This window comes from Esox lucius, chromosome 2 (genome assembly GCF_011004845.1).
Source record: "Esox lucius isolate fEsoLuc1 chromosome 2, fEsoLuc1.pri, whole genome shotgun sequence".
In the NCBI taxonomy this organism is placed as follows: domain Eukaryota; kingdom Metazoa; phylum Chordata; class Actinopteri; order Esociformes; family Esocidae; genus Esox; species Esox lucius.
The window spans coordinates 22589108-22616854 of record NC_047570.1 but is presented as its reverse complement, the minus strand read 5'-3'; the positions used below and the strand labels follow the sequence as shown (position 1 = coordinate 22616854).

The window sequence follows — 27747 nt, the reverse complement described above, 5'->3', positions numbered from 1 at the left end:
GATATTTGATGTTACGGTCTTCACGTGTACAGTGCTTTTAAAGGGGATATCCCTAAAATGCTCATACCTTGTCGGAAACTTTTCCAAGTTTTCTTTTCACTTTTGGTCGAACAGTTCGAATACTATTTTGGGATATTTTAATTCCCTACACGATTCAGTGCCTGCTTTCTCACTTGAACAGAAATTGAGTGACTTGTATAGAATGTTTGCAACCACGAAATGAGTAATGGATTTCGCTTGCCCAGCTTTGTTTGAAGAGAGATAGCATGTCTTATTGAAGCCTATAGAAGACAGAGATGGTGTCACTTTCAATTTTTCAACAGAAGCCAGTGAGCCTTTATTATTTGGCCAACAGAAATGCTACATTTTAGGAAGCGGTTTTTTATGCATCCAACATCATTTCTGGTGAGTACATGTAGGAAGACAATGTCATTCCACTTTATTACATAAATTTTCTGATACTACAAAAACGATAATAAAAAAAAATACAATCTCAACTGCGATCAAGGTGTTGTCTGTGGTTACAGATGAGACAGATAACTGAAACACAAATTATCTGACATTGTATTTCATTGTATTATTTATTATTTAAAATGTGTTGTGCTTTAACATTGTTGACATTTACATTTACAAATATTTTATATTGTTTTTCCATTGGAATGTGGTTATTTGATGGTTGGTATCATGATAACATTTAGAATTAAACGAACTATTTGCTTGTTTTTTACTGCGTAAATAAAGGTTGAACTCCCATTGATCAATGGCTTAAGGGAATTACCCAATAGGCTATCCATCATCGGAATGACGCAGTGGAATGTTACCCATGCCAATTGTATGTGTTTGATGACCTACAGAACAGTTGTTCTTAGAATGATATGTTTAATGTGGGTGTTTAACGTGGGTGTTTAATAAGGAAAATAAGATGTTATAATACGAGAAACGTGAGCTGGACAAAAGAGCGACATCACATGGCTGAGAGGGGAATAACCCACAGTGGTGATCAGTTCAAGGTAGAACAACCAAGCTTTGGCTATTGATTGGGTTTGATTTGTGACAGTCCTTCTCGTAGGGGTAGGTGAGTCTGCTCTGTATCTCAGCGAAGACACAGTAGCCTACCAGCCATTTCATATTCGTAAACATGCTTATAAAAATGTGATGCATGTTTAGATGCTTTTTGTACAGTATGTTGCGCCCTGACACTTAAAGCAAACAATTTGTGGTAGTTGTTGATGTCTCTAAACCTTGCGGACGTCCTGCCGAACCGAAAGCTAATGTGTTCAATGCAACCAGCCCACATGCATAGTAATGAAATCGACTTTGTAGGTGCGGTTCTCTGTTGCCTATGTAGCCTACTGGGCTAATTTAAGACAATGCGCATCCTTCGACATCCGCCTACATTTCTACAATAACATTAAAATACTGTTATCGACGGCATGTTCGGTTACTATCAGTGGCGGTACAGCGGTAAAGTAACTGTAAAGAGCCAAGCTAGGAAAGTAGGTAGACCTAACGTCATACTGTGAAAATGTTGTTTTGTTCTGAGGGTGGCCAATAGCCTACATACTATACATCACTGTGATATGGCGAACACAGTCAGTGCCAGAATAAATTCAAAGACACGGTTTCCTTACCAAACCGGAGAGTAACATGTCAGCTGTCGGTAAACCATATTATAATGTGCTACTTTTTTGGATATGTTAGTCTGGCGTAATTGTCTTGTGATTTTAAACCACCGACAATTACAGGCCTACAATAAAACCTACCTCCTTTACATTATTCCTGTAATTTTAACTCATAAACATCATCAAATCACCTAGCTAGCTATTCTTAGCCTAACAAGTGACAGTGCCTGATCGGGTGTCCTTGCTTTGTACTAAACTGTTGTGTGTGGAGTAGGACAAATTCGACTCGCCCTAACTTTATGCCAATACCTATGGTGGACCAGAACTGCCAAAATAAAAAATAAATAAATAAATGTCTCTAATATTTTTCATGAAAAATATAATGATATGTATGCAACTAAATATAAATGTACCCATTAATAAATAAATACACTATGTAGCCTAACACAATTTTTGTTCATGGTTATCAGGCTAAGAGTTCTTTCGTAATTGCTTATGCCTAAAAAGTAGGTACATTTCAAAATATCACTGTCTTTGTCACAAAAGCAAAGTTTGTGGGGAATAATAGCAATTTTCTATACTTTTGTGGCATAAGCCATTAGGAAATAACACTTACTACCCAGGAACAAACATAAAATATATTACATGGTGATATTTGTGACACATTTGTAAAACGTGACAACAATTTGTACTTAAATATTTATTTTCCCCATTATTCTTTTCAGTATTTTATTTTTTCTGTACTTCCTTGTCTTTAAGCTAATTATGGGGTATGACTTTACCAGTCAGACATAGCGAACATGCCCAGAGCGGAAGAGAATCAGCCTGTGAAGACAGTGAGTGCTATTTTAGATCTGTGGCACATCCCCATGTTGTGCATGTGTTGGATATCACCCAATCACCATTCAGGAGAGGTCTCAAGAGTGGAATAGTTCTGTTTTGATCAAGTTAGGCAGCCTGTTAAAACAAATCCTGTTAGAAAATATAGCAATGTGTTACTGGTAGCAAAGCTATGGATAGTATTGTTTTAATTAAAATGTAGAGGTTAATAATCATTTGGGATAGGTGCATGTTAACATAGCGTCACAACTTTTTGTGTGTGTATTATAAGCGGTGTAACTACACTGCGTCATCTGAATTGTGAATTGAAAAAGGAAGGCAATGACCCTAGTCATCCTCAAATTGTCAATCAGAGCCTCAATGCAAAATGGTTAATAATCAGCCCGAGCATTTTCAGCTAGGTTAGCCAAGTCTCAAATCTGTTTGCTATATTTAGCCATTTGTGTACTAACATAGTTACAGCAAAAAGTACCTAATGTCGATCTTTGCACTCTGTTACTGATCAACCAATTGGAGTAAGGTAACAACATAATTTTTTTTCAATTGACAGCCCCTCATTAGCTAACGACAAATGAAATACAGAAATAAATAAATACAGAAATAATTAAGGCAATGAATGAATATAAAATAAATAAACACAGATTTTTTTTTTGGGCTCAACAGTATTACTGCCCTAAATTTTGCTGGGATTGTTGACAAAGATCAGTGGGAGAAAGTTGTGATTAATTACTATTTGGCTTACACTCTTTGAGTCTGAATCAGGCAAGGACTTACTTGGGTATCGTTAAATACATTTCTATGGAACAGGCATTACAGAATTGATATTGACAGTGATAGGTTAAGAAATTCAGATAAAAAGTGTTATTGTCACAAAAGAAGACCAAGTTTTGGAATCAGTTAATTGCCTAGTTGGAGAGTAGCATGAGAATGAGATGCAGAAAATTCTTGAAGAATATATTTGATGCTGACAAATACCCCAAAAACACCAAGAAGACCTCTTGGTGTAAATCTTGACAGACCTTTTTGTGTCTATCAACTTTCAAAGTAACATAACTTTCCCATTGTTTTTCCAAATGGCTGTGTATGATATACCATTTTGAAGGTATACGTTCTTTCATGTAACAGTGTATTTTTGTGGAAAGAAAAATATAATTTATATTTAAAAATGTAGACCAAAGAAAACTGGGTTTGTAATTATATCTCTAATATCATTAAATAGCACTCACCTATAGCTTAAAAAGTACCTAAAACAGCATAGAGTTCCGGAACAAGGCCTTAAAGACGGATGAAAATAAGTGTTTTTACCCTAAAATTGTTATTTAGAAGAACAAGGCTTGTTGCCAGATTTGCGTTGGAATAAAAAAATATACTGTAAATGTGTGAAAATGTCAATTGTTCCATGTCATCTTCCAAGGTTATGTTGGACACTTTGCCGACAGAAACTCCCTGTGGCTACTGAGATAGTACTGACTCATTGTCTCTCTGTGTGTAGCATAGGATGTTTGGTTCAGAGTCTCTCCAGTTTTATGTACTGTATATATATAATCAGAAAACAATACATTCATGTGTATTCATTTAGAGCTTTAATTAATTCCTCAAAATAGTATATATATGGAAATGGAAGTTTGTTATTCAGTACTTGAATAACAAAGATCAGCAAGTTCTGCAAGGAGCACAGGATCCTTAAACTTCTGTCGAAGAGAAAACGGTCCTTTTGTGCATTAGGGCTCAATTGTAACATGAGCATAAAAAAGACAAAGAAAAGCTGTTGGCAGGACTGAAAGGAAAAACAGAAAATAAAATTGCAAATCTAGCAGATGGCGCTACATAAATTGAAAAGACCAAAGTATGCGTGTCAGTGTTCTAGAATAGCAGACATAAGTAACTGAACTTGATGTTTTGGATCAGATGAGACTTAGATTAACCAAGATTAAGAAACTGCCTAAAATCACAATAGAGACAGAGGTGGTTTTGGTGACCCTTTGCAATATAGAATCTTCATGAAAGAAGATATGGAGAAGACTGATGCTCACCTATTATTTTAAGATAGTTAGGCATTGCCTGCTTATGCATTATATTATATTAATGTATTGCAAGTTATCCAGTACGTTACAGATGAATAAACCATCCAACATGAGTCATCATTTTCAAATTCCAATTTCAACTTAGAGACAAGTGGAGACCATCTGGATGTGACATTTATTAAGACATAAAGAGCAAGTTTCAAAAACTGCAAGTATCAATTAGAGTAAGACTAAGATAGCCTTACATAACATAGCACCATCACTCTCCTAGTTGGATAAGTAGCCCTTATACAGCCTGGAGGTGTGTTTTGGATCATTGTCCTGTTGAAAAATGAATGATAGCCCCACTAAGCAAACCAGATGAGCATGTCGCTGCAGAATGCTGAGGTAGCCATGCTGGTTGAGTGTTGCTTTGAATTCTAAACTAATCACTGTAAGTGTCACCTGTAAAGCACCCCTACACCATCACACCTCCTCCTACATGCTTCATGGGGGAACCACACATGCGGTGATCATCTGTTCAACAAGTCTGCATCTTACACATCAGTTGGAACCAAAAACCTCAAATTTGGACTCAGATCAAAGAACAGATTTCCATCAATCTATAGTTTATATCCATTTCTCTTATTTCTTGGCACAAGCAAGTCTTATCTTATTGGTGTTCATCAGCAGAAGTTTCTTTGCAGCAATTCAACCATATTAGGCTGAGTCATGCAGCCCTATCTGAACAGTTGATGTTGAGATGAGTCTGTTATTTGAACTTTGTGAAGCATTTATTTGGGCTGCAAACTGAGGCAAAGAGTGGCTATCTATAATATGAAATGTATCTGTTTAACACTTTGGTTAGTACATGATTCCTTATGTATTATTGCGTAGTTTTGATGACAGTTATTCTACAATGTGAAAAATTAGAAATCTAAAGAAACACTTTCGAATGAGTTGGTGTAAAAATGTTTACTGGTACAGTAGGTGGTTACAAAATATACTTTTATTCAAAGCTATCCATGTTCGGTAAAACATTTCCTGTCAACAAAGGCATGTGTTTAATTTCTCTCTACTCTATTTACTATCGGGGGAGTTGAATGTGTCCCTTAATGTCCCACTTTAATTATTTAAAATAGAGGATTTTTTCCTGACCACAATTGCACCACTAAAACCATTCTAAAGGAACTTGGGGAAAAACAGATTTTTAACAAGTTTGTTGATATCAAGAGACACATTCCATACCCTGATGGTAATACTGTCCGTGTGTTTCTCTAAGTTGAAGATTAATCGAATGATAAAGTTTATCCTGCTTGATTTATTATAATGTTACATACATCTGGCCATTTATAAGAACCAGTTGAGGTTAGCTTCATTGCTGAGAATATTTTCTCAGTCATTGGTTTAAAAAAAAATAATTAAAAAGATTCTACACTTCAATTGACACTACCTTCAACTGCCTTTTGAGAAACAGAATGTGAAGATGCCACAGAATCACCATGGAAACTAAGCAGCAAGCCCTTTTTCTCAACAACAGGCTTCTGCTAGGGCCAGACCTATCCAACCCACCTCCTTGATAACCAACATTGTGGGGCACATTCCAACAGGTCAGAGTATTGCCTCAGGATGTTGTGTGTTTCCTCAGGTGGCCTGATGGGGATGTCAGACAACAGCTGGAAGAATAAAGGATAACAGTCTATCTATTCTGTACCACTTCATCCCACAGCTGTACTTCCTTTGAACTTATGATTACTTTTGCTGAAGATAACATTGGCAAGTATATTGAGTAGGCTGTCGATACCATTTCCTGCATAGGAAAAGGCCATAGAGATTAAAGAGCTTGACCTTAGAGAGAACTGTGGATGTAGATGTAGAAGCTGACACATTGTCATTCCGAATCATGAAAAACCAATCTCACACTAGAAGAGGTAGTATACTATTTATCACCGCTCAGGGCACAACACTAGGATTTCTGATGCGGAAAAACTAGATGTCTGATTGGCGGTAGAAGGAACTTCTTGAACATCTCAATCGAATGACTGGTTTCCATGTTAACAGACCGACTGGTTTGTGGTGAAATCTCCTGAGGTAGGATATGGTGTTGTGACCCTTCTATGAAAAACACCTTAATAGACCACATCTATATTTTACTAAACACCCAACAAATCAAGAAACTTTGACATATTTGTGGCAAACATGGAGTCATGAAAGAGCACTCAGTGGCAGATTTGGGCTTGAAAGTCAGTCTGGCAGATGATGCGTCACGTGGCATGATATGTATTGAAGGTCTAGAATGTCTGCTTAAGGTATAGTTACATTGGCCAGATCTGATGACCATGAGGTCCAAAGAGACTCATCATCAACTGCACACTGGTGAAGAAAGTGATGTAGAACATAGCCCCACTATTTAACAAACAATGGATATTGTATGGATCACAGTATGAGAAGGTTTATCTGTAGAAGAGGTTAAGTGGTTGAAACGAAATCTGATAAAGACTGTTGTCATACAACACAAGCTGTGAAGCAGCTGGGAGTGACGTTGCAGATGTGAGTGACGTTGCAGCTGGGAGTGACGTTGCAGATGTTTCGTTCTTAGCTTCTTCTTCCTCTGTCTTTGATCCACTCTGACAAGGTCCTGATGGGAGGCAGTTATGCAGGGGATGGGCAAGCCCTGCTAGCTGCCTTCAGAATGTTCCAGGACGTTCCATCATTTTCCCTTGAGGCTGTTGGTGGGAGACTGATGCAGCAGGCAAGGGTGCATTCGCAGTACAAGAGATTGATCACAGCGTGATCAAAAGCAACCTGTTTCCTAATGGGATAAATTGACTTAAAGTCTACCTTTTGGTTCCCATCACAGGTCAGGTATTCAGGGGCAGGTACTCAAGACCATAACAAGTATCTTGGAGTGACCAATCGACAAACTGTGGTTTGCAGCAGGAAACAACAGAAGTGGACTAACGCTGACACTTAACAAAGCGATTTTTTTTTCAGTGATAACCTTGTTGCAGAATGCAGTCTCTTTCAGGTTTTCCCTAAACGTTTTGTTTACACTTTTCCTGGCAAGAATTTAAACTCCACATAAGACTGATGAAGGATTCAGATCCAGCATTGTGCTATAGACCATTGGCGTTTCTGTTTTCTATGTACAACTTTCCACCAGTTGCTCACAAGATTCGTCCAGGTGTTTTGGCATGGGTCATGCTTCTGCCGTCTTGATCGTCAATCGATAATTCAATATGTGGAGACTTTAAAGATAATTATGAGATTGTGTAGAAGCCCTCCAACTCAACTCTGGTTTTTGAGGCCAGTTCCACTACATTTTTATCATTGGAACCTTCTAATCAGGGCCTTCTTTAGACATGGGAGATCTGGTGAAAACAGAAAACCAGCTGCCTCAGGACCTTGTAGGGTAAGAGTTGAATACCCCTGGTGTAGAGCATGTAGATACTTTTTATAGTGTCATCATTAGTGAAGGTAATCAGCAGACAGGGTGCAAGGAGGTATTAGTGAAACACAGGGAGGTGTTGCACTGCTGTAAAGCTGTTATGACCACCAAGGAATGGCGTTGACCTTCCATCTCATGGAAACGCATTGCAGCTCTCAAGTGCCCTCAACACTTTCATCATCACTCTCTAGAAGAGACCCACTCAAAACATGGGTGATGCATTAGGATTACGGGCCCTATTCTAAAGTAGCCTTTTACAAACTGAAGCAGACACATCTGTATGCATGGATTCACTATGCTTGATTTTGAGCAAAGAACCACAAGAGTACCTTCAGTAATGAGAGTGCTCAAAAGATTTAAATTATGCATATATTGTATGATTTTTTGATATGCTATTATCATTCATTCAAAACGGATACTTCTGTATCCCAAGGCATATTCTGTGGGAAGTTATTGAAGACATGAAATGCAGTACAGGGAGTGGTTGAGGAGTGTGATCTTAGAAGTGAAGAATATTTACATAAACTAAGTAGATAAATGTCTGAACAGGGAACAGACATTTCAGTAGAAGATAATCTTGCTTTCTGCAAAAGAAAATCTTTTTTTGACTTGGATCCCTTCATGCCAGTGTTAATGGGTGTTACATAGGTGTGCTTTCAGGGGAGAGATCACCAGTGAAGTTTCTATTATTGTGCTATCTCTAGAGATGCAATGCTCTCAGGCTGCGTTTTATCCAGCGCCAGCCTCACTTAGCAGGGTTGGAGAGCTGTCCCTCACAGAGAGGTATGGCACTGAAGCCTTCCTGGTTTAAAAGCTAAATGGGGAGTATGAAAGGGGAGGCAGGGGTTTAAAAAGCAGCCCTAGCTGAGTGAGCAAGAGGCGGGGTCAGCTAGGTTTGACTAATTGTGTTTTAAAGTGGGTCTTTGAGCACACAATAGGGAATGGGATGGTTTTAACTCCCCTGTGAAGTGCTAGAGGATGAGAAAGTTGTCAGATTTGTAGGTCAGGCTGCAGGGGTTGTTGTTAGGCAGATTCTGTGATGGTATTTTGTTCCTAATTTTGCCTAGTGATGTTGTTTCTGTACTAATATCTATTATTTACTCTTAACTATTATTTGCAGCTCTGCCAGCAATAGGTTTTGCTTTTTGCAGATGCATTTTAAGACCATTGTATCACAGTTCTCTTCTCTATCATATTGATTTTCTTTCCAGCCAAGTTAGTTTTGTTTACTTGCAGTGTCATTCCTTCTCTGCAATACTGTGATATGATCTTAATTGATTTCACAATAAAAGCAGGAGTGTTTCCTACTGCCATCTGGTGCTCATCAGAGCCTGACCCGGTTTTGGTGTGCTACGTGAGCATGTGTGGCTCCAGAGAGACCTGTCCCCTCCTTGTGCTGATACAGGAATGTAGAAGGAGGGCACAGACAGCCCAGCCCAGCTATACCTACTCCACTCCCGTTTGCAGTGCTTACAATTCCCTCCAACATTGTAGGTCATTCAGCCTCTCCTTCCATTTTGGGAAGGGCTTCCGGGGATATTTCGCCCTAGAAAAAAATAATAATTATCGTATCTCCCTAATTCCCAATTATTATGCACAGGCTTATTTAAGAAAAAGGATTAGCTTTTTTTTTTTGCGTGTGCGTTAGAGGGGATGGATTTGAATTTGACACTTCTCTCCTTGTGTTCTGTGAGGAGTCCTACACATGGATGTTCCAGGCGAAGGGATGAGAGCTCAGTGTGCAGGTTGTCATGTAAGCCATCTCCTCTGGGGCCACCCCTCGCTGCATGCTGCTTCCTGCCGCAGGTAAAAGCCTCACTGTGAGTGTTGCTGTGCTGTGTGTGAGGCATCAGGCTGTGCTGTCCTCTCCCTCCCACAGTGAGAGCAGCACTGCTGAGTACCAGCTCCTCCACTCACCAGAGGACACATTATCCCACCGCTGCCATGGAGAAGGTAAGACGTTCTATTAACATTCCTCTGACATGGTTCACACAGATTTGCTGAGCTCTCTTTTCCACCAGTAGCAGATTTTATATTCCACCGTAGTTTGTGCCTCTGTGTAGAAATAGAACTGTGTTTGTACGGGGGTGGTGTTATTATTAGCTGTCTTAGCGTGGGGGTATCCAGCCTTTCTCAGCTCATTGATATGCTTCAATGGATTTGTAATAAAGTGCATATGGTTTTGACTCTGAAAGGCTGACGGTATAATCAGTATGAAAAAAGGGGTGCAACATTTGTTATTGTTGTATTGTTTTTGCTGTATTTCGATTTTGATGTTTGATCTCAGTAAATTAAACTAATTTGATTCTGTGATACTCGTTGTCTTTAAGCAGCTTAAGTAGCTAAATATGGGTGGAGGTTTTTCATTCAAAATGTAAGCAACTTTGTCAAACCCATCTGCCTGTCTTCGCGAATAGCGCAGAGCATCAACACAGATAACAGCTTCGAGGAGTGTGACTTAGCCCCAAGTGCAGAGGGGTTACACAAATATGACATATGTCATCCCTTCTCTATATCAGATGACTCTTGTTTTGTCAATGCCTGCATGATCGACCTGCTGTCTCTCTGTCTTTTAGCATTGCTCCGAGTGTCCGGAGCCCAGGCTAGCCCAGAGCTTGTGTACCTTCTGCAACAAGTGGTTGTGTTACCAGTGCACAGACCTGCACCAACACCAGAGAGCTACACCCCAGTGCTCAGACCTGCACCAACGCCAGAATCCTACCACCCCGTGTGCCGACCTGCACCAAAGGGATCAGAGGTCCCCCAGCTCCTTACCTCCTCCTGAATCAGGCAAGCATCCCCTCTCCCTGGCAGGAGTCCCCATGCCCCACTGCCTCTCCAGTCTCCACTGGCTGGTATCTCTACACCCATTTATACCTGATGGTAACATCTGGCGTTTGTCCTCATCTTGCCTGTATTGCAACTGTGCCAACAGGTTTGTGTAGACAAGAAAAATATGCCCTGAGATCAGATCTTGTAAGTGTCCTGTAAGCATACAAGATCAGGTCAAGGTATGGACTAAAGGGACACGTTAGCAGGAATCAACAGGTTAGGTGGAGATGGGTTTCATTTTGCCCCTGTCACCATTTGACCCATTTGGGTTTCTTTCTTTCTCCTTTCCCGTACGTGTTTGTGCCAGTAGGAATTCATGTGATGGATTATGCAAGGCTGTAAATATAGGTTCTACATTGACGTTTACAGTAGATATGTTGATACAGTTTAAAATTAAGGCCCTTTTACTTTGCTCTTGGGTGGTAAAAGGTGAAATCAGAAATGTGATCTCATTTTTATTGTAATCTAAAAGTGTTGGTGTGTTAGTTTTTTGTTTTCAAGTATTCGTGAGAACAACAATTTGAAAGTGTTGCGGGTGAGAAAATGCAGCCCTGCAGGCAGGATGTGGCCACTCAGCTCTGAGCTCTGGGGCCGTGTTACACTGTGTACAATAGGCCATGTTGAGAGCAACTGTGCAAAAGGCCAGCACTGCTCATTGGGTTGGTGTGTCCAGCAGAGTGCAGTAGGGTTGCATTTGGCAGATCTGTAACTACAGTATGTTCACTTAAGACCAATGTTTTCTGAGTCGATGTGCAGCTGCCTGCGGGGTGACGTGTGATGTGCTTGGTACCTTGTGGGGTTGTTTTAAAGTCCTGTGGTTAATGTTCTTTTGAGTCCGAGTTAAATATATGTACTAAAGCCACTGCTTAGCCCTGTTTGTGTGTGTGTGTGTGTGTGTGTGTGTGTGTTTGGCCTTTATGCAGCTGTGTATTGTGGGGAGCTGTGTTTACTCATTGTCATCTTGTGGTCTCAAACTCACACTCTCATGTTTTGACCTGTTTCCTGCCTGCGTGCGTATGTGTGTGCGTGTGTATGTGTGTACTTGCATGTGTGAATTTGTGTGTCGGTGCTTGTTTGTATTTGTGTGTGACTTGCAACTCTCAAAGTTGTTAAAATGAAAAATAAATTGACAACTGATAGGTATATACAGTTAAAAAGGAATCATTCGTGGACAGACCTATAGCACATGTTTTACTGGCACAGATGAACGGTGTAGGTGTTTTGGTGGGAATGCAGGTATTCAGGTTATTCAGAAGTGTCACTATTTGCTGAAAATTGCGTGTGATTTGTATAATACACTGGATGTATGTGTGTATATATGAATAAATTAATAGAAATGGGTGGATAAGAGCTGCAACCACCAACAACTATGCCTAGGCTTACCAGCATCCACCCATGAATTACTGTTGTTGTTGCATTCTCCTGAATTATTCAATATAGCAATGCCCACACATTTAAGATCGAAAATACTTGGCTCCAGTTTACTGAGGTTTGCCATGCTCCTGTACTTGCTGTGATGTATAATGTTTTTACCAGAGTGAAGGTTAAAGGCCTTTAGGGGCCAAATGGCTGTTCTGCCAAAATTAATATCATGATATCAACTTTATCCTTCCTGAAGACCCAGTCAACTGGGTGGGACTTTCAACATAACTGGTTTATCTTTAGTGATGATCTCATTGGATACATGTGAACCGGGTCACCTAGAAAGATAAAGTTGAAACTCCCACCCACTTGACTACACTCAAATAGTGGATGCCCCCTGTTCATGCCCTCACAGGCTCTATAAAAAGTATACAGTGGATATAAAAAGTCTACACACCCCTGTTAAAATGCCAGGTTCTTGTGATGTAAAAGAATGAGACAAAGATAAATCATTAGCATGGCACATCTTGACGTGGCAATATTTGCCCACTCTTCTTTGCAAAAGTGCTCCAAATCTGTCAGATTGTAAGGATATCTCCTGTGCACAGCCCTCTTCAGATCACCCCACAGATGTTCAATTGGATTCAGGTCTGGGCTCTGGCTGGGCCATTCCAAAACGTTAATCTTCTTCTGGTGAAGACATGCTTTTGTGGATTTACATGTGTTTTTTGGGACGATGTCGTGCTGAAAGGTGAACTTCCACTTCATCTTCAGCTTTCTAACGGACGACAGAAGGTTTTGTGCCAAAATTGCCTGGTATTTGAAACTGTTCATAATTCCCTCCACCCTGACTAAGGCCCCTGTTCCGGCTGAAGAAAAACAGCCCCAAAGCATGATGCTGCCACCACAATGGTTCACAGTGGGAATGGTGTTCTTTGGGTGATGTGCAGTATTGTTTTTGCACCAAACATACCTTTTGGAATTATGTCCATAAAGTTCAACCTTGGTTTTATCAGATCATAACACATTTTCCCATGTGCTTTTAGGGGGTTTGTTTTTGCAAACTTCAGCCAGGCTTGGATGTTTTTCTTTGTAAGAAAAGGCTTTTGTCTTGCCACCCTACCTAATAGCCCATTCATATGAAGAATACGTGACATTTTTGTCACATGTAGCACACAGCCAGTACTTGCCAGAAATTCCTGCAGTTCCTTTAATGTTGCTGTAGGCCTCTTGGAAGCCTCCCTGACCATTTTTCTTCTCGTCTTTTCATCAATTATGGAGCAACGTCCAGTTCTTGGTAATGTCTCTGTTGTGCCATATTTTCTCCACTTGATGATGACTGTCTTCACTGTGTTCCATGGTATATCCAATGCTTTGGAAATTCTTTTGTATCCTTCTCCTGACTGATATCTTTCAACAATGAGATCCCTCTGATGCTTTGGAAGTTCTCTGCGGACCATGGCTTTTGCTCTGAGATGCAACTAAGAAAATGTCAGGAAAATCAGAACAGCTGAACTTAATTTGTGATTAATCAGAGTCACTTTAAATGACTCTATTTAACATGAGTTTGAATGTTGGTTAATTCTAAAAACATTGGTTAATTCTAAACACAGCCACATCCCCAGTTATGAGGGTGTGCAGACTTATGCAACCAGGATATTGTAAGGTTTTTATTTTTCATTTTTCCCCCTTGAAGATTTCAGTTTGTTTTTCAATTGAATTGTTCACATTATAGGTCACATTAGTGGAAACAGTTCTGACATGATTTATCTTTGTCTCATTCTTTTACATCACAAGAACCTGGGATTTTAACAGGGGTGTGTAGACTTTTTATATCCACTGTATAAGGTTGAGTCCTCTAACTATCTCTATGGTTGTCACACAGTTACACTAGCAGAACACGCCCCGTCTACCAAAGGGTCTGTTTTTGTCAGATAGCTATTTCCTGTGTTTCAGGGCTGCAAAATCACTTAAATCCTGCTGGATTGATTGCATCCATTTCACTCTTTCGAGTCTTTCCCACTATTGCTTGTACAATATATGCCTTTCGTGTTAACATAGAATCACAGAATTTTTTTTAATGACCTGTCAAACACACTCTGGTTATTTATGGCTGATGTTAAGAATACGTTGGGTTTTAGGTGAACTCTGTTGACAAGATCTCTTATTGAAATTGCCAAGCTCCTCTAAACACACACTGTTCCCAAAAAATATCAGGCTCTCTGGTTAATTTTGCTCTTAATTTGGAACATCCCAAAACTAGTGAACATTGCCAAGTGCCATTGCCTTTGTACTTTTTATACCTCTGTCAAGCTCAATGGAAATCTTTTTAAGTCCAGTATTACGCTTCATCTGTATCCTTAAAACTGGCCCTGGGAGTCTAGTCATATTGAAAAACACAGATAACATGATGACTGCTTGGTCCCAAATGGTACCTAATATTTGTCAACCCTATTCCCTGCATAATAGTAGCCTATTGACTACCTATAGTGCACTGATTCTGAACATAGCCCTTTGGGGAATTCCACTAAAGGTCCCTATGAGAACTAGGCTAAAGTATTGCATTGTATAAGGAATATGGTGCTGTTTGGAACTCAATCTTATTGAGGAGGAGCAATTGCAAACATCTCAAACAAATTGGGCAAACGTATATCCTGCATAAGAAACACATTTCCAGCTATGTATAGAGATTATTTGCAAAGATGAGAAACTGTCATTACATGGAGAATTAAATTACTAAGACTGCATTAATTTCTTTAAACCTGGTCGTTGATGCATGCACATGTGAAAGTGATTTGTTTGCTAGCAGCGTTAATGCCTACATCCTGCAGTGTGAAAGGTTTGTTTGGTTTTTAAAAAGCCAACCGAACACAGCACAGTTACTCATCTAGATTGGCACCAATCTTTCATTTCACCCATCAAAGACGTTCTCCTTATTGCCTACTTTCAACCTGTTTACCCCATTCCAACATGATGTATTACCAAGCCCAGAAATATTTACTAGATTTAAAGGCTGCCATATTTTTTCAGACTAAAATTGTTTTGGAATGATGATTAAACTGAATGACTCATCAAATGCATGTTAACTTCTGGCCAGCATCAGAAGTATTCAATCTAGTTGTTAACGTCTGAAATGAATATAGTAAGGTTTCTGATTGGATTTTTGAACAAATGACACCAAACTGGAATCATTAAGTTAATCATTATTTTATCTTGCTGCTTAACGCCGTTAGCTGTATGTGTGAATCGCTCGTTTAGCCCTTCTTTGTGGTAATGCTATGTTTCTTCCCCCCTCCCTCCCTCTCTCTCTCTGCCCGCTAGGGCCTGGCTCGTGTGCCCGTCCACTCCTTATGTGTAACTCTCACAGACAGGAGCCCTTGGAGCTGTTCTGCGAGTCATGTGACCTCATGTGCTGCAGCAGCTGTCACCTGTCCGCCCACAAGAACCACAGGTCAGTTCTAAGACACGGCACAAGGGCATTGCAGGAGGGGGCTAACAGCAAGTTAAAAACCTCCTGCGTGGTGTCTGTGGCTTATCTTCAGCCTGCCTAATTCTAATTCAGAGCATATGACATGGTGTCCTGTAGGCCTGTGCATTGGTGGTCCCAGAGTCCTTCTGGTCATCCAGCAACTTCCTCTCAAGGCGAAGCTTTCATCTATTTCATCTTATTTTAAACAATAACACATTTTCCACAATTTTCCACACCACAAATAACAATTTTCAATGTGTTGGAAAAAAAGAGATCTGAAAGTATATGTTTGAAATAAAACATGCCACCAAATAATTATTGTTCCAAAATAAAAATTATAATAATCCATTTCACGTTAGTTTTTTTGGGTGATTATTTTCTAGAGTAAGTCTTAAAACATCAGGCCTTGATCAGGACCGTGAAAACCTTCAATGGTGCTGTAATTGCTGAGAGGGCCTTATTTCCACAAGAGATCTGACAGAGATCCACTTCACTTCACTGGGTAAATTAAGAGGCCTCTATCATTTCTATGCTGTCATCAGGTTGGTGCACATTGGGAAGGCTCTCCAGGATCAGCAGTGGCTGTTTGAGAGCCTGATGGCTCAGGTGGAGGACAGGAGGTCTGCAGTGGAGAGCACAGCCAAACAGATAGAGGAACGGTGAGCCACAGATGTACATTGCATTAAAAACAGATAATGATGTGTATCTAAAGTGAAAAGCCTATAACTGGTGGCCTCTGGGAACATGGCTATTCTATATCAGCAATGATGATGACATATACTGTATATGTCATCTCGAATATCAAATATGACAGTCTCTCCATCTCTGACCGAAATACCTCTCTAACATTTGTAAAGCCTCCAAGTGTAATAAAGCACCACAACGTCTCCACTGTTTGGGTTTCTCTGTCAGTAATCAGAATGTCATTTTTTTTCTCGGCTCCACTCAGGCTGCATGGTGTGAAGATCACGCAGAGGAAAGCTGAGAACCAGATTAAAATGGCACGGATGATTATGATGAATGAGCTGTACAAAAGGGCCAACCTATTAATAGAGCAACTGGAGGTAATGACTTTGACTCCTTATTCTCTCCTTCTTTCTCACCCTCAGTCTCAATGTTTCCAGGGGTAATCATCTCTAGCGTCCGGCTGACCATGAATGTACATGTTTTCAATCAGGAGTGCTCCCAACATGATGTAATCAGCCCTGACCACTCGTGAATGAGAGGCAATAACGATCTGTCAGGAGAACTCAGAACAGAGATGTTAGAAATTAAATTTGGCAAACTTGAAGCCATTAATTAGCCTCTTTCTGTCCATTTCTAGTTCTCTCTATTTGCCAGATACTACACACATGCGTAATTCTGTCTGCCGTTGTGTACTGTGTGTGCGTCTGTGTGTAGAAAATCTCCGAGGACTTCCAGCGACGGCTGGAGGATCAGCTTCAGGGGGCGATAGAGATGTGCAGCCAGCTGGACCAAGTGCAAAACTTCATCACCTGGGCAACGGCCCACCACCTCCGGAACCCACTGCTCTTCAGCAGGGAACTGGTAGGTCTGGAGGAGCAGGGGTCTGGGCAAGGTCAGACAAATGGCACTCTGTCGCAGTATGTAAAGCGTAAATTTAAGGTTAGATATATACAAAAAATATGTATCTTGTAAATTATAGAAAATGCTTGATTTCTACTTTAATTTGACCTTTCCTCCTTTAGATTTCTCTTCAAATGCAGCGATTGCTTGAACCTCCGCTCCTCTCGGACTCCTGGCTTCCTGTGAAGATCAAGTTCAACTGGGATGCCAGCTACTGGACTAAACAGATCTCAACTCTGGGTAAATTAAGGCTTTATTGAATTGGCTGCAGTGACTGACAGTGAACACACAATTGCATTTAATTAATAGACAAATTAATTTAAATGAACACAACATAATTGCTGGAAAACTATTTTGGGGGCTGTAAATGATTTGAAGTGTAAATTCATGTTTTTTACATTGTGATGCTTTGTGTTTTCTATGTGGACCTCTGTGTCTTTAACTTAATGTACTGTTGTCCTGGCCAGGTCTATTTTGAGAAAAACAGATTCTCTCACTGAGAAAAACAGATTCTCAGTCTCTTTGAGATCTAACCTGGTGAAATAAAGGTTAAATAAAATATAAAAAATAACAAAATAATAGGAATTTTGCCTTTCATGCTGTTCTGCTAGACAACTGCCCATGGTCCTGAATTACAACAATCTCTGCTTTTCTAGGTCAGCTCACTGCTGAAGGTGGGAACCGTTCATACTCTGAGGGTGTGGCCTGCACCAGCATCCTGAGGCCCCAGCCTATTACCTGCTTGTCCCTGCCGTCTATGTGCCACGGAGGGAGGGAGCAGGGCTGTGCTTTCCAGTCCTACTGTCAGCCCCAGATGTGCTGTCTCCACTGCATACCGCCGCAGCCGGCTGTGCAACTGAACAAGACCCAGTCGGAACCCAACCCCTACTCCCCCAGGTGTGCTCTGTCCAGCCACAGCTCCCCCTCCTTGGTCCTGCACCAGAGTGAGCTGTTAAGATGCTTGGGCCCCGACAGTCCTCCACCAGCGATGTTGTTCTCCACCATACAGAGTCCCCAGCAGTCAGTGCTTCCCCCTGCCCCTGACCCAGGCCTGCTCAGATCCAGCAGTGGATCTGCTGGAATCCAGAACCCAACTACAGCCCTCCACCAGCCCCAGATAGAGTCTGGTTCTGACAGTTATGCACCACCAGCTGCAGATGGAGTCAGGGAAAGCCAGCAGGCCAGCAGAGGGAAAGATCAGCCCTCTGGGCAGCCAGCTGTGGAGAGAGAGGTGCTGACTGAAGGGCTCCAGCAGGAGAGAAGAGAGCAGATGCATGCCCAGCAACAGCAGCTCTCCGCTCCCCTAGTGGCCGAGCTGAGAGTGGAGTCACACCTGGAAGAGCAGCAAGAGGGCAGGGTTACAAAGCCCGGTAAAGACGGCAGGGTGAGTTGACCCAAACACACAATGATAAACATTGTTTCTTCACATCAGTAAGGCTTAAACTATATCAACTTTGTAAGGTGGTCATTACTGGTTCAAAGAGAAAGACAGTCTGAGTTGTGGTATTCGTTGCTTGGCCCCAATTTGTTTTGACCAGATGGGTTTCACAACTTAGCTTTCACATCGTTGGTGACCGAATGACCACATTGTCTCTAGTCATTGTCTTTGGCCTTACCACCTGCTCTGAGCTCAGAGGTGTCAACCACAAACTCATCCTCACAAACACCTCTCAGACCTAACTTCCAGACCATAGGCATTTGAACTTGCAGAAGTAAGCTGTTTAGCTTGAAAGACTTTCTTAGACCCACAATATCCCACCTTGCCATTAGGTCATGCAGATAAATAGTGTCTTGGTTGCTTCCAACTATATAACTGACCTTTGTAATATATTATTTCAGTTTCGCATTATGGCAGTTCAACATAGAATAGCATGGTTAGGTGTTAAGGGAAGGATAGGATACAATAAGTGGGTCTCATGGTGTAATAATGCAATCCCAGTGCGCATTGAACTGCAGGGAGCTTTGGGTTATTGTTTTAAACCAAGACGACAGCAATATATCTTGTCTCAATATTATATCTACACTGTAAATACAGCAGAGATTGAAAGGCTTTAATAACTAATAAAGAACTGGCAATAACGTTGCTTGTGTCAAATGATCACTCACAGTGGTTGACAGCTGCTCTGGAAACAGATGGTGCAGTTGAAACCTGAGTGGCCTCCATTTTGAGGGACGAAAGAGCCACACAATCAAAGCACCAGCTATGCTGATATAAATAAATATATATATATAAATATATAAAAAAAGGTTTGTGCAGCATTGCAGTAAAGCTAAAAACAGACTCCTGTTTATTATTAGCACCCTTGGTTCCAGGATTTGAGCAACTGAATGATCCCCTATCAAAATGTTCCTCCTCCATGATTCTAACAACAGAGGCACATTTCTGCCCTTCTAAGACATAGCGAGTGAAAGTGAAAAAGAAAAGTGCCTGGGCACAGCTACATACATACTTAACCCGGTATTAATTAGACACTCTGGGAATTGGTGGAGCTGGCAGGTTGACTTCAGCTCTGGGTACCCTTCTCTCAGATACATCCCATTCTTGTCTCTCTCCCTCCTTATAGCTTTTCTCTCCACATTTAGACTTCTCCACACCTCCCCTCAGGGCTGAGGATCAGGTAAGTGTTTTAATTGCGTGTTAATTATGAGCGCACGAGCCGTGTCAGCTGGACTAAACCTCCATGGTGGGTGTTGAGCACAGTGAGAATTAAGGAGAAGAAAGGGGGGCGGCGGGGGGGGGGGGGAGGCGAATGGTTGATGAAAACAGGCCACTGCTGGCACTGTGTCAGACGGATGGCACCTTTAGCACGGGGACGCAGTTGCTTGGGGCTTTTTGGAAAACTTCGCGCATTAGTGAAATCATGACGAGAGGGGAAGGCCAATGGAGTGAGAGAGAGAGAAAGAGAGTCTAATCTGTGATGTGCTAATGCCGCTTATTCAAAGAAGCCTAGCTACTGCACTTCTGATGGTGGATTTACATATGATAATTGGTGTTGTAACTAAGCCCTTCATTATCAGTAGAATAGCGGTGTTGTTCGCGGTTGCGCGGGCCATCTCTTGCCGAAATGAATGCGCTTTTTTAGAAATGGTGGTGTTTTTAATTAGACACACAGGGCTCTGGGACTCTTGAGTGGTGTCCTGTGCGTGTCATACTCAAGCTGGTTCCACCACACGTCTCCCACAATGTCTCCATGTGCCATAGATGCGCCTGTGTTGTATGACTCTCAAGTCAGCTACAGTCAAGGGTGGCTTGGTGTTGAGGCAGACTGTTTTTGTGTGTCGGTCTCCTGACAGAGATCCACTTCACCGGGGATGTCTGTGACAGCCCATGGGTTCATGTTGGATGCTCTGAGCAGCAGGCCTAGCTCACTGTGTGGGAGGAAGAGTCGTTCTCAAAGCATCCCACCGGAACTGGCAGGCCCCTCCCGCAGCCCCTCCACAGACACCCACAGCTTAGCAACAGCAGCCGTGGAAAGGGGACGCATGGCAGACCAGGTAACCCATTAAGGCTAATATGATATGGTCTGTACAGGCGGGGGAACAGCGACGTGCCGCTGCGAAGGAGATGGCAACTTGAAGCTCATGGATAACAGTTTAATGCTGGCAATTGGCTAATTGTTCATGCTTTTCTCTAAATGTGTTCACCCCCTACTATTGGCATTCTATTATTAGAGTTTCAATCGACAATTAATGGACACTTATTTTAATTGTTAGTGAGAGCCTCTTAAGGCATGTCTAGCTGTGTAGGCTGTTAAAACAGTTCACATTTCTGATCAGAGCTTTTATGAGACATGTCATTACTAAGTTCCATTAAAGCTGTTACAGGATGCTCTATTTAGCTACAAAGAAAAAGAACATTGCAAAATAAAGCAAAATTCCAAAAATGTGTCAGATTAAAAAGTTGTCTTATGACGCAGACAGTTTTGAATTAGATTCAAAGGGATATATATATAAATGCAGTAGAAAGATTTGTCTCAGACTTTAAACATTGTTCTTATTACACACCTGGCATTGCCAATTCTTTGCAGAGGGTAGAAAACACAAAAACACTGAACTAATACTGCAATAAGAAGTGTCCCTATGCTTTTATTGCAAATAAATTGGACACAGCTGTTCGTGTTACTGTTTAAACATTAACTTCTCTGGTTGATGACAGATTTATATTTTTTTCTATTTGCATTCCAGCAACATTACCTTTTTTAGTCTGTCAGATTTGGCGGCAAAAATGTTTTGGTCTTGTGCTTAGTGTCTTACGTTTACTTTGGATGTAAAATATGATTTATGTCTGTGCTGGCTATAGTAGTTGATGTTTACTGTATTTCTTTTCTATAAGCATGGTTATATGGATCCCAGACGGAGGAGGCTGTCTTCTGATGGAGTGTTACGATCTGTGTCTTCTTCCAGAAGCCAACCCAGTCTACGCCTGTCACCTTTGACCTCCTACAAGACAGAGCCAGGTAATGAGACAAGGGTTGTCATATGAACAAACATTAACATGCAGTACAGTTTGGGTGTTCTTATTAGATGACAACACTCGTTAATTTTGTTTTTTCCAATTTATCAGATTACATTTATGCGTATGAGGAGACGCATGGTTATGATGTAAAAGAAAAATACAGGATATCAAGAAACAATCAGGACAAACGGTATTTTCTATTTTAACACACTAATCTTCAAAAGAGGTGAAAATAAAAATGAAAATGACATTCATAAAATTGTTTCTGAAAAAGGAGAGTTCAGAAGGAACCTGGGAATTCCAGTTCCAAGGTTCCAGTGGTGTGTTTGGAGAGGCTGAAGATCCTGGTGTCCCGGATCCCACCACAGGGACGACGACAGAGTGACCCTCTGCCAGCCACAGCAACAGAAAGGTCTGGACCCGTCCCACAGAGCGAATGGGGAGGCAAGGTGACTGAGGTAGGCTTCACTACAACACTGTGAACCTTATTTTCTCCCAGACTATACTTCATAACTGCAATAAACATTATGTCCAAACAAGTTTTTTTTCAAAAGTGAACTCTTATAAATAGCTATATTTTTTTGTCAGAGAACAGGTTAGGTTGGAACAAAATTGCTGTGTTTCAAATCAGGGTATATATACTATTTTGTACATTGTACATTGACTACAGGGAATATCAAAAGAAGCTGCAGTCGCAACAGTCAACCTGTGTCTGGAGACCCAATCCTTGCAGAGACAGACTATCAATGTCCCACCTCCAGTGATCTGTGATTGGCCTGATCATGAAAGACACAGTCCTCACAAGGAGCTCACACTGCAAGTACCCCCCACTGATCTTGTATCGCCTCCACCCAAACCTTTCATTGCACCTGACTCTGACTCAGACCCAAGGTCAGTCTCTGAAGTGGAAACACTTTCTGACCCTGAACTGGACTCTGACCCACAACAGTCGGATCCCCAACAAGAGTCTGACACGCATCCAGAGTCTGACACGCATCCAGAGTCTGACACGCATCCAGAGTCAGACCCACATCCGGAGTCAGACCCACATCCGGAGTCAGATCCACATCCGGAGTCAGACCTACAAGGTGAGTCTGCATCAGAGGCTGAACTGGAGTCACTGAACGAGGCTCCTGCAGAGTCAGAACCTAGTGTGGGCTCAGAAGAGGGTGAGGAATCAGAGAACGGTGAAGACCTGGATGCTGATGTGGAATCAGAGGCCGATATGGAATCAGACCAACAACCCGATCCTGACTCAGACCCCAGTTTTCCATCTGAACCACGTCCAGAATCTGATTCTGACCTGGAATCCGACTTCGAACAACCTCCTGAATCACAAGGTTCTGCAGAATCTGGACCAGATCTTGCATTGGAACCGGACTCGGCACCTGACCGAGCCTGTCTAAGTCTCAAGTCCTCTTCTGCCCAGAGGGCATTGTCTACAGACGCTGGTCCGCTGAGGCATTGTGAAGGAGCCCAGCAAGCTTTGTCTGGGACAGAGACCAACGAGATGGAGAGTGAGGACTTCTGCGCTGTGTGTCTGATTGGAGGAGACCTGCTGTGCTGTGACCGTTGTCCTAAAGTCTTCCACCTGGCCTGCCATGTGCCCTCTCTCCTCAGCTTCCCCACGTAGGTCCACTCACCAGCCCGCCTCCTATCAAAAAGTATTAGGTACATGTTTTCTGTGGTTGAGCATAACGGGTGTTGGTCTTTGTATCGTCTTCTGCCTCAGGGGTGACTGGGTGTGTTCGCTGTGCAGAGATCTTCAGCAGCCAGAAGTGGAGTACGACTGTGAAAACCATAGGCGGACTGCAGAACATTCAGGAAAACCTCATGGGCTCTCCGCTTCTGACCTGAGAGTAAGCATTGCTTTTCATTATCAACAGCGAAATTAAATATCAAGTCAAACCTGGACAACGCATTAGGTCTTAAAATGGTAAGCAGTCAATACTCTGTTGTCCACTCTCTGTAGAAATGTGAGCGTCTGACTCTGTTGATCTGCAGCAACATGTTAAGTGCTCCCTTCCATGAGCCGGTTAGTCCACTGGTGAGTGATACCTATTTTATTATTAATCAGTTTGTTAGTATTCACACTACTTTGCCAAAACTCAACTATCTGATTAAATGATTGTTTTGAATCTTAGGCTCGCCACTACTATCAGATTATCAAAAGGCCAATGGATCTGTCTGTGATCAGGGCTAAACTCATTAAGAAGAGCACTCACCACTACTGTTCGCCTGAGGAGTTTGTGGCTGATGTCTTTCTCATGTTCAGGAACTGTGCAAAGTTCAATTATGTAAGTGATGTAGATAAATATATACAGTGGGGAGAACAAGTATTTGATAACCTGCAAAATCGGCAGTGTTTCCTACTTATAAATAATGTAGAAGTATTTTTATCATAGATACTCTTCAACTGTGAGTGACGGAATCTAAAACAAAAATCCCAAAAATCACATTGTATGATTTTTAAGTAATTATTTTGCATTTTATTGCATGATTTAAGTATTTGATACATCAGAAAAGTAGACCTTTATATTTGGTACAGAAACCTTTGTTTGCAATTACAGAGATCATACGTTTCCTGTAATTCTTGACCAGGTTTGCACACACTGCAGCAGGGATTTTGGCCTACTCCTCCATACAGACCTTGCTGGGCAATACGGACTTTCAGCTCCTTCCAAAGATTTTCTTTTGGGTTCAGGTCTGTAGAATGGCTAGGCCACTCCAGGACCTTGAGATGCTTCTTACGGAGCCACTCCTTAGTTGCCCTGGCTGTGTGTTTGGGGTCGTTGTCATGCTGGAAGACCCAGCCACGACCCATCTTCAATGCTCTTACTGAGGGAAGGAGGTTGTTGGCCAAGATCTCGCGATACATGGCCATCCATCCTCCCCTCAATACTGTGCGGCCGTCCTGTCCCCTTTGCAGAAAAGCATCCCCAAAGAATGATGTTTCCACCTCCATGCTTCACGGTTGGGATGGTGTTCTTGGGGTTTTACTCATCCTTCTTCTTCCTCCAAATACGGAGAGTGGAGTTTAGACCAAAAAGCTCTATTTTTGTCTCATCAGACCACATGACCTTCTCCCATTCCTCCTCTGGATCATCCAGATGGTCATTGGCAAACTTCAGATGGGCCTGGACATGCGCTGGCTTGAGAAGGGGGACCTTGCGTGCGCTGCAGGATTTGAGTCCATGATGGCGTAGTGTGTTACTAATGGTTTTCTTTGAGACTGTAGTCCCAGCTCTCTTCAGTTCATTGACCAGGTCCTGCTGTGTAGTTCTGGGCTTATCCCTCACCTTCCTCTTGATCCATTGATGCCCCCACGAGGTGAGATCTTGCATGGAGCCCCAGACCGAGGGAGATTTTCCGTCATCTTGAACTTCTTCCATTTTCTAATAATTGCGCCAACAGTTGTTGCCTTCTCACCAAGCTGTTTGCCTATTGTCCTGTAGCCCATCCCAGCCTTGTGCAGGTCTACAATTTTATCCCTGATGTCCTTACACAGCTCTCTGGTCTTGGCCATTGTGGAGATGTTGGAGTCTGTTTGATTGAGTGTGTGGATAGGTGTCTTTTATACCGAGTTCAAACAGGTGCAGTTAATACAGGTAATGAGTGGAGAACAGGAGGGCTTCTTAAAGAATAACTAACAGGAATACTTAGTGGTAGGTAGGTGATCAAATATTTAGGATTTTGTTTTAGATTCCGTCTCTCACATTTGAAGTGTACCTATGATAAAAAAATAACAGACCTCTACATGCTTTGTAAGTAGGAAAACCTGCAAAATCAAATAAGGTGCAGTGTATCAAATACTTGTTCTCCCCACTATAGATTACATATATGACCATGTTTTCAGAGCAAGTTTGCAAAGGTGTTTGTATATTTTATGTTATATATTTTCAGATGTCCCAAAATGTAATTGTAAGTACTGATTTAGGTAGCAGTGGTAAATAAAGAGCTGTGTCTGGTGTCTGGTGTCTCCTCCAGCCGGACTCAGAGGTGGCCCAAGCGGGGCACAGCCTGGAGACGTTCTTCTGCTCCAAACTCAAGGAGGTGTTCCCAGACAGGGTGTTCCCCGCACCCGAGGATGACTCTGACAGCGATGAGTACGACGAGGTGTACAGAGCAGCCGGGGGAGGCTTCCCCTGGCCAGAGAAGAGAGAACATTGCCACAGGAAAAGAAAGAGGAGGCACTCTCTTAACTGGAGAAAGCATAACTTTTAATTGGGGGCAGTGAGGGCAGAGCCTGTGATTGGCTAATGTGAAGCACAGTAGGCGGTAGACCTGATATTGCACTGGACTTTTCCATTCAAAAGAGGAAGCTGAGTTTTGTATGAAGGGATTGTATGTTAACATTTCCAAATGTATTTCCTCTTATGATGACCTGATAATTGTGTAAAATATTATTTCTTAACTATTAAATATTACTGCATAACATTAACATCTTTATAATTATTATGCCTTTATAAACTGCATTTATAGTATTTGTTTTTTGTTTCAGGTATATTTTTAGATTCTCCATGATATGTATAGAAAACATACTGAGGTCAGTATTGGCAAATGTTAAACATTTGTAAATGTTAAACTCTACATTATTTTATTTTATATATCAATATTCTTACATTTTAATGTTTAAATGATTGCAGGCAATATTTCTGTCTTTGAATTACTATAGATAAAATGTCTCTCCTAATTATGCATTTGAAGTACAGTACAGAATTTATGGTAATGGCTTGTGTGACTGACAGAGGGCGCCCTATCTTCAGAAGCTAGACTGAGTTCAATGGAAAAGGTTAAGTTCATATTGAACCGGGAGGGGGGATTAAGATGCAATTAAACAGGAAATAGTTGACATTGCCACAATAGTATTGCAAGGTGACACTTATGCTTTAGATTTGCATTTCTTAAATCTTAATGAAGTTATACTTCATTAGCACAAGGCCAGTATTATTCATGATTCTTTTCTCCTGCTTAATAGGAATGGAATGTATTTTGTTCAGTCTCAATAAAAAAAGAGAAGTTAGAGGATCTCATAATCTTATGTTATTTAAACTTTTTGCAATTACTATGTAAAATGTAAGTGTTAATTTACTAAATGTTTAATGGCTGCATTAAGTTAGAGTTGGCAGTGTTTTGTAGAGGTTGCAGCAAAATAATAACGAAAATTACATGTTGGATCAAGCTATCTTTGCTATTTGAATAAATAAACCAACTTAAAATGATTGTAGGTATATTATTTGAAATGTTTAGTATCAAAATTTCTTCTTCCATCTCCATAATAACAGGAAAGCCACACAAACCCTCTCACTGGTTGTTAGTTTCAATCAATGTCAAATTAAAAGAGAACAATCGAAGAGAAAAGTACTGTATATAAAAAGGACCTGGCCAAAAGGTTCCATTTGATTCCCCATTTCTATTTTCACTGTTATTTTATGGGAATTTGGAAAAAATAAACAAATATCTTTACCCGACAAAGGCATGTTTCCCATAAACATAATCTTCTTGTCAGTTATTACTGCTTGAAACCTATGTAATACATTTAAAGGTATGCAGAGTAGTTTCTGGAGTTTTGTTGGGACGTGAAAAGAAGGGATAATAGTTGTAATAGTTGCAGACAATGTGTCTGGGAGTTTTCTGCATCTTTTCCTTATGGCTGGAGCTGCTGTGGACCTGGCTAGATGCAGGGTGCATTGCCTGGTTTACAGTAGACAGAGCCTGAGAATCAGTCTGGATCACCTGCTCTGGTTGCCTGAGTGCCAATGACTTAACAGGAGGGGGTGTTTGTCAATAGTATTGATTAATTTAGTTTAAATGACAGGAGGGAGTGTTTGTCAGTAGCATTGATTAATTTAGTTTAAATGAAGACTAGAAAATAATTAATTGAAATATTTCACAACTTCGTGTTTCTTGCTTTATTTACAACATTAGCCTTATCTGACCCAGATTACTTGGGCATTAAACCGCATTTAATTAAGATAAGTGTTTAAGGTGCTATGTCATCTTAATCACACAAACTTTCAAGGCCCTAATCCTCTGTTGGTCCAAAGCTTTTCCTATCAAATTTTAAGTCATTCACAAATTTAATCTTATGATTGAGGGCAATTAATGATGTATGTTGAATCCTGGCT

General features: G+C 41.2%; 1 protein-coding gene across 10 annotated transcripts; it reads left to right on the top strand.

The window, feature by feature from the left end:
• Positions 1 to 303: 303 nt before the first annotated feature.
• On the top strand, positions 304 to 26838 carry trim66 (tripartite motif containing 66). Of its 10 annotated transcripts, none has more exons than XM_020055834.2 (20): positions 304 to 405; positions 9611 to 9719; positions 9793 to 9866; positions 10490 to 10703; positions 15429 to 15558; positions 16119 to 16235; positions 16526 to 16640; positions 16978 to 17124; positions 17286 to 17403; positions 17820 to 18547; positions 19728 to 19781; positions 20458 to 20658; positions 21497 to 21620; positions 21728 to 21809; positions 21894 to 22077; positions 22290 to 23248; positions 23352 to 23478; positions 23592 to 23666; positions 23764 to 23916; positions 25607 to 26838. In XM_020055834.2, the coding sequence occupies exons 2-20, from the start codon at positions 9701 to 9703 to the stop codon at positions 25841 to 25843; spliced, it is 3858 nt and encodes a 1285-aa protein (XP_019911393.2). In that variant the 5' UTR covers positions 304 to 405; positions 9611 to 9700; the 3' UTR covers positions 25844 to 26838. The 10 variants fall into 10 exon arrangements, with proteins under 10 accessions (XP_019911393.2, XP_019911394.2, XP_019911405.2 ...); XM_020055835.3 differs by having other exon boundaries at positions 306 to 405; positions 9608 to 9719; XM_020055846.3 differs by lacking the exon at positions 304 to 405 and adding an exon at positions 764 to 1010.
• Positions 26839 to 27747: the final 909 nt, after the last annotated feature.